Source organism: Teleopsis dalmanni, chromosome X (assembly GCF_002237135.1).
Source record: "Teleopsis dalmanni isolate 2A chromosome X, ASM223713v2, whole genome shotgun sequence".
In the NCBI taxonomy this organism is placed as follows: domain Eukaryota; kingdom Metazoa; phylum Arthropoda; class Insecta; order Diptera; family Diopsidae; genus Teleopsis; species Teleopsis dalmanni.
Window position 1 is genome coordinate 48,636,667 of NC_051848.1, and position 8,087 is coordinate 48,644,753.

General features: G+C 27.1%; 2 protein-coding genes across 3 annotated transcripts; one reads left to right on the forward strand and one right to left on the reverse strand.

Moving 5' to 3' along the window:
* The first annotated feature begins 337 nt into the window (after positions 1-337).
* On the forward strand, positions 338-1,771 carry LOC119662516 (protein FRA10AC1). Of its 2 annotated transcripts, none has more exons than XM_038072149.1 (3): positions 338-435; positions 523-671; positions 847-1,771. In XM_038072149.1, the coding sequence occupies exon 3, from the start codon at positions 938-940 to the stop codon at positions 1,685-1,687; it is 750 nt and encodes a 249-aa protein (XP_037928077.1). In that variant the 5' UTR covers positions 338-435; positions 523-671; positions 847-937; the 3' UTR covers positions 1,688-1,771. The 2 variants fall into 2 exon arrangements, with proteins under 2 accessions (XP_037928077.1, XP_037928078.1); XM_038072150.1 differs by having other exon boundaries at positions 523-632.
* A 3,505-nt stretch (positions 1,772-5,276) lies between these two features.
* Positions 5,277-6,588, reverse strand: LOC119662514 (mitogen-activated protein kinase p38b). The gene has a single exon (XM_038072146.1). It carries the CDS (start codon positions 6,456-6,458, stop codon positions 5,373-5,375), a length of 1,086 nt encoding a protein of 361 aa, XP_037928074.1. The 5' UTR covers positions 6,459-6,588; the 3' UTR covers positions 5,277-5,372.
* Between the last annotated feature and the right edge of the window lie 1,499 nt (positions 6,589-8,087).

The following is an 8,087-nucleotide window of genomic DNA, read 5'->3' on the forward strand; positions in this document are numbered from 1 at the left end:
ACACGTGAATTTAAAACAAATTTTAGAAAAAATTAATTTTTTAATAATATTTTACAAAGTTTTTTGAAAAAATCGAGGAAAAACAAAAAACCCTGATTAAATTTTTATGATTATGATAACAGTTAAAATTAAACCAAAGTAATTTAAATTAGATTAACACTGATTTCAGATTGATAAATTTATAACTATATTAGTCCCTATATTTTATGAGTATGTTACAAAAAGACAACATCAAATAGACACTTGAAATACAGTCACATTTTTATTAAATTTTAATATATGAAAATTTTCTAGATATATTCAAATACTGATATCTGCAAAGTTTTGCTTAAAATTGGTAAGAAGTGCATATTTTATTTAAATAATTAGTCATATTTATTATCCTAGAACATAATATCCCACGCAAAAATTATGTGCAGATAATCTGCATATGGGGTAAGGTGGCTATTCTTGTTCAATAACTAGAACGTATTCCAGTGTTTCAGTGTTATTTGAAATAATAGCTGTAATTTTTTCTTTCAGAGTAGCAAAAAAAATACTCGCAACTTACCAAAGAAAACGTGTGAAGCACCAACAATGTTCTTAAAATCTTCAGAGTTAGATTTTACTCTCAAAAGAAGACTTCTTCTTTGGTGAGAACGTAAAAATTTGAACTCACTATAACATAATAGGTCTGTTTCACGAGCTACTCATAGTAACTTTGAGTAAACACTGTGTATACACAAGCGCGTTCCACCAGCAAATTTTCAAGTATTTTTGTGTAAATTTTCTTCTGTTTTACTCATATTTCACTATGAGTAGCTCGTGGAACAGACCTAATATATACTAAGCTTACGTTTCATACAGTTTTCTTACGTTGTTGAAAATATTGCACTAATGAACACTGGTTGCGAAATTGTCAATATAAACAAATTGGACAGATAAATTAAATCTTAGGATGTTGAATACGCTTAGAACTTATACTGATCAACAAAGACATGATTATGTATTAAAAAAATATATTCTTAATAGTCAAACTTCAAATCAAAAACGTGATATCGATATAATTCGAGAGGGTCACCGTTTTCTATGGGATGACGAGTCTAAACCGCAATCATGGGAAGAGCGACTGGTGCGAAAATATTACAACAAATTATTTAAAGAATATTGTATTGGTGATTTAACGTATTATAAAAATAATAAAATTGGTTTGCGTTGGCGTACAGAGTCTGAGGTAATATCTGGAAAGGGTCAATTTCAATGCGCCTGTGTAAAATGTGAGGAACGTACAGAATTGCGTACTTGGGAAGTAAACTTTGCTTACTTGGAAAGAGGTGAGAAGAAAAACACATTGATTAAGATTCGCCTGTGTCCTCAGCACTCAACACAACTTAATTACACAACGCGAAAGCGAGAAATAAAACGATTTAAGCGTACCGAATCACATAAAAAGAAAAAAAAGAAATCCAAAGATAACTCAAAACATGACAATGAGAACTTTAAATCACACAAAGTTAGGCACCATGATATCAATGAAGAAAATCATAGTGTTAAGACTTCAGCGACCGTTGAGAACACAAATTTGGAAACCAAAAAGGATGAAGAAAACGACAGTGGAAACGAAATTTGGTCTAAAAAACTAGAAATTTTAGAAGAACCTTCACTTGTAACTGAATTTGAACGTTTTTTGGAAGATATGATATTCTAAACTGTAGTTAATTTATTTGATTTACTATAAAAGTGTTAAAAATTAAAAAAGTGTTGCACACATATCCAATAAAAAAAACTAATAAATTTAAATGGTATGGTTATGTAGATAGTAATAGTAAAAACAATAAAAGTTTTGTAAATTAACCATTATGTAATAGCAATTAATCTTATAGACATATATTAGTTTCTGATATTTTTTTCGACCTCAGTTTTTCATCCTGTTAAAACATTAATAGACCCTTTACCAGCCAATGTAGCGACAGACACAGTAGTCAGAAATATCAGCTGATGACACATAACAGCTGATGAAACCCTTACGGAAGAGTTGTAAAACTACCTTTTTCAAAACAATTATGAGAATATAACTAAATGTCGTGACAAAATTAAAATTTGAATCCTGAAAGTAATGCTTTTCACCCTTTTACTTGATTCGCTCTGTATCATTCTTAAAAAAGTGTACGTTAGTTACAAAAATCATCTTAAGGCATTTATCGGAGCAATAAGTAAAATTGTATGATTGTATGAGCATTACGAATAGTGTTGACAATACTGATACGAGCTGAATTCAAGGACCGCATGTCATAATTATATAACGCTCTTTTAATCGGTCAATTATTGGTAGACAGAAGAAAAAACTACACCTGCAAATCGTTTCATTGATCAAACCTCTGTATAACTTGCGAGTCGATTTCTGCATTATTAATCACATCAACCCTAGTGGCACTGGGTTATTAATAAGTGTTGAAGCATTTACGAAATTAACCCTTGGCGAAAATGTTATAAGTGACGACACAGATGTGTGGTGACAGATGGCTTGTTTCATCAGAAGGTTAAGGATTCTGTAGCACAAAACACAGAAGCGGATTTGGTTGCATTTAGAGCAGCTAAACCAAACATACATAATCACACTTCGGTACAAGATATTGATTTATAAACAGAAATAAAACATTGAAAATGAAATAAAAACATAAAAAAAATTAAACAATCATTACAATATCAATTTGTTAATATTATTCAACAAAACTTTGATGTAATTGATTTTTCAATTTCATTTGAAACATAGATCGAAAATATGTTATTACGAAGACCTGAAAATTCTGTTATAAGTGTTTTGTTTAATATTTTTATGACCACAAAAATTTAACATTTTGATGTTTTTTTATTTATTTTGATGTTTTTAATGTGCAACGTTTATAAGTATTATTATACACACGTAATAAGAAGAATTTTTTTAATTGGTGTTTTAAAAAATATATATATTTAATTGTAAAACTATTGTCTGATATTTTAAATAATATATGAATTTGTTTCTAAAATTAAATGAAATTGATAATTAACAACTTCATTAATGCACATTGTTTATAAGAACTATTATACAAACGTAACAAGTAGTATTATTTAAATTGATATTTTAAAGAATATATGAATTTGATTGTAAAACTATTGCTTAATTGGTATTTTGAAGAATACATAAATTAGCTTGTAAAATAAAGTAAAACTGATAATCAACAATTTTATTAATGTGTATTATTTATAAGGACTATTATACAAACGCTATGAGTAATATTGCTTAAATTGATATTTAAAAGAATATATAAATTTGATTGTAAAACTATTATTTATTTGATATTTTAAATAATATATGAATTTGCTTGTAAAACTAATTAAAACTGATAATTAACAATTTAATTAATGTGCATTATTTATAAGAGCTGTTAAGTTTATTTTTATAAATGAAAAATTATTTTGTTTTATTTTATTATATACAAATTTTCTTTTAGATTTATTATTACATTCAATATGTCAACTACTTTCAATGACCAACTTTAGATGCACATATTAAAGCACATACATATGTTATACCCATATTTTCAACGAATAACTTTTTTGTTAAAGTAAATTGAATTTAGTAATATTTATTAATGTGTCTTTTATTATTTTTAAGTTATTAAAAATTTATTAATGTACAATTTACAATGTTCAATGTACAATAATTCGTATTATAATTCTCATTTAATTAAATATTTTTTGTTCATAAATTCTTCCAACAGAAAGTTAAATGCTGATTTCGATTTTAATGCATTGAATTATATTATTTCTGGATAAATTTAGTTCGTCTCAAGTCTGTGTTATTGAAGTTTATAAATTGACAGAAGTGTATATTATATATAAACCACTAATATTATTACAATAATAAACCCTTGATATTATATAAATTGGATTGAACTTTTTTCAATTGTACATTCTTAAATTTAATAGTTTGATATTAATTTTAATATTAATATTATTCAATAATACTTTTGAATAATTAATTTTGGATTTTATGTAATACCTCGATCGAATATATTTTAAAGCAAAGTCTTATATATTCTTCTGTTGCTTCAACATTTAATTCACCTTTCAATATATTCAGTACATTTTTATTTCTCAAAGCGCTGTTTAGATTCATTTTTTCTTCCGATTAAATGTGAAATTAATAAAATTTTTTTGTATTCGTGGAAAAGCATAAAAAATATATTATAAATAAAGTAATATAAATTAATGTAAAACTTTTAGTTTACGAAATTATATACAACGTTCCTATGATGAAAGGTTTTGTCATGGTAGTACATTTGTCTGGCAAATCACAATTATTAAGTACAATAGTAGAATTTTAACGAGAAACTGGTCATTACTTGCCCTTTTCCAATGTGCTTAGGTTGGTATAAATCCCTAATGCATTGTTTCAGAATGTAAATCACTATTGAAAACAGTGCAAACAAATCAAATTAAATATCAATTTGTTAACATACCAATTTTATATGTTACATATTGGAGCTGATCATAAATAGATAAATATTGTTTGAATAAACAATAAAATCTGAATTTCCAACAATAAAATACGTTTTTTTTATTTGTAATAAGTGTTTTATTAGCATAATTTATTTTATTATAGTTTATTTAAAAATAGAAATATTTTTATAAATTATAAATTTAAAGGCGCGCTAATACTAAAGCAAGTATAATTTTATTATACTAAACTATTCGGATTTTAATTCATATAACCATTAAAATATTGTAATGTTAAGTAGTTTTCTTATTAATTTAGTATTAATTTCTTATTACATAAGAATGAGTAATTTACATACAGTTTAAAAAATTATCCATTAAATAATGTACATAATTTTGTTTATTTTTTCTTCACATACATATTTAATAGCACTTTTTAAAATTTTAATCTAACAGAATTGTTTAACATACTTCTTAGATTTAGAATCCAGAGGGAAACAATTTCGTGGATTTTATTCGCTTAACTGATATTAATATTAATATAAAAAGCATAAGTGTACAAAAATAGCATTAAAAATATTCGTTACATTTTGTTTATAAATTTAAAGCCAAAAACCTCTAAATTGTTAGTAATTTAAAAAAAACTTAAATTATTTTATTTATAATGCTTATGAAATTTAAGTACGTTAATCTGAATAATCTATTTGGTATTAATCAATATTTCTTATATATCAAAACACATCTTTATATAAGTGTGTATATAGCCATATTATTTATAAGCATTTGTGTTTTATTTTTTTATTTTATACTTATTTTATTTTATATTACTAAATTTTATCATACATGTCATACATATGTATAATTTTTACCTACAAATGTTCAAACAACCAATATAAATGAGTACCATCGTAAGATTAATTACTTTGTTGTAGAATTTCAGCAAAGGCTTGTGGTGGTTTAAAGCTTAGTACTTCGGTAAAAACTAATTGTGTCCATTTATCAACAGGCAAATCCATATCCTCAAAACTTTGATCATACAGTGGTGATGTTTGCTCATCACTAAGATCGTGATACGTTTCCATATATGGGTGTGCCAACGCTTGTTCGGCTGTAATGCGTTTTTCTGCATCAAGTTCAAGCATTTTTTCAAGTAGACCTATAGCCAGCGGATTTGCACCTCGAAATACATCTATAAAGTTTCGTCTTACCGTATGTGGTAGTGATCGTATATAGTTGCGGGCGCTTTCTGACGATATCTTTTGCATGAAATCATCATCTGGCGTGCCAAGTAATTCTATTATTAAGTTAAGTTGATGTATGTGATCAGTTCCAGGGAAAAGTGTTCGCCCAGTTAGTAATTCAGCCATAATGCAACCAACAGACCATATGTCTACAGTTTGATTGTAGTGCATCCAATTAAGCATTATTTCAGGTGCACGGTACCAACGCGTCGCCACATAACCAGTCATTTCACTTTCAGCAGGTCTGGCTAAACCAAAATCTAATATACGTAGTTCACAATCTTTATTAACACCTATATTAGAAGGTTTCAAATCGCGATGAATTATACCAGCACTGTGTATGTATTTAAGTCCGCGTAGTATTTGATACACCAAAAATTGTACATGATCATCAGATAGTTTTTGTGTTCGTATTATGTTATTTAAATCAGCATCCATTAAATGCGTTACAAGGTAAACTTGTTGAAAGTTCTCTAATGAGCTAGGTGGTTGTCCAGGATGAAAACAATCTAATAATCCAATAACATTATCATGATCCATGTGTTTTAGTAAACGTATCTCGCGATATGTGCGTTTTGCATGCACTGCAGATTGAAACGGTCGTGCTAATTTCTTAATAGCAACTTTATTCCCAGAATTTCCCACTAGAGCTTTACACACTTGCCCATAAGCACCAGATCCCACAGGTTGAAGTTGTTGATATGTAACAGGAATTTCCCATTCAGTGCGATTGATGTCCAAACTATAAAATGTTGACATAATTATCAATTAATATTGGTACACTTTTGTATGTAAAAATCAAATTATTTATTCCACACTTTCTTCGTTTAAATGCTTTTCTTTTCAAAGAAATAACAAAAAATGTTATTGAGCAAAATAGTCATAGAATGACACTGAAACTGGGTGACCATGTCATCAATATTCCATATTATAAAAAGTACTAAAGTACATTTTAATAATTTGCTAATTTTTACGTCAGCGTAATATATTGTTTTACACTGCCTTTACACTGGCTAGATTATAACAAGATATGAGTATCAGATCATACGCTCTACATTTTTTTCATAGTACACATAAAAATTATAGAAAAGAAAGGAGCCCTATTAAACTTAAAGACTATTCAGTGGTTATCAATATTTAAATGTACACTCCATTCCAGATCGCTATCTAGCCCTAGATCACTGTTCGAATTCAGTAAAACAAGTGAAATCTTTCAATATTATATTAATAAAATTTTACAAGATCTCAAAATTATATTTGTTTCTACATTAAAGACGTAGTTATGGAATCTGGATATGAAGACAGTGATAAATATTTTTATAAATTGATGTTATAAAGTAGTTCCTTGTTAATCTATTTTCTGTTTATATATACCTCATAATATTAAAATATTTTGAACTGAAATATTAGGGGTACTCATTTAAACTGCTTAATGCCGTGTAAACGTATAAATTTATTAGCTTGGTAAATGAAGTGTCAAATTTTGTATGAAAATTCGTTTATACAAACTAAATAAATTTAGATGACAATTTCACCGAATAACAACAGCTGATTGTGCGTGTATATTCCCAAATTTTATAAAACAATGGAAGAACTAAGATTAAAATAAAAAAATTTTACAAATATCTTTTTATATATTTTTAAGTTTCGATTTTACTTTATAGTTTTACAGCTGAGCATTTGAGTAGCTGAGCATTGATTTTGTGCTGCATAATTTATTGACAGCTTTACAGCTGATAAATAAATTTTCATAAATATTTCACATTAAGTGTGTGCATATAACAGTGTACGTAAACTATTATAGTAGGCCTTTTCGGTGGCTCGCATGCTGGTCTATATTCGTTCCGAGTGGCATTGGTATCACTGTTGCAACCTATCAAGTGTCATGTTCTGACAATTAGCAAAAATAGCATAATGCTAGCATTTTTTTTATTGTATAATAAATAAATGATTGCAATTGTTAATAATTTCTAATGAATCCATTTTTTCTTCGAATATATATCTACGTTGTAGTATTAAAATGCTTTATATAGAAATTCTAATTATTATATACATTTTGGGGCATTGCAAATGTGAGAAAAATATATATTGGCTTCTTTTAATGCAGAATATACAGTATCTAAGGCTGTGAGCGAGTTCGAGTATATTGATGGTAAATTGAGGGAAATAGTAAATTATGTTGGTATGGCAGCAAATTAGGTGTTACCACTGTGAAAATTTTTTTTAAATCAAAAATAAAAAATAAGTGCAATAAATAAATAAATAATTATTTACATAAGTGCAGTGTAAAAATTCTCTAGGAAATTTCAATTTACTTTACCTCAATTTACTCGAACTCGCACACGCCCTTAGTATCTAAATATCATAAATTCATTTGCTCCGCTTAGT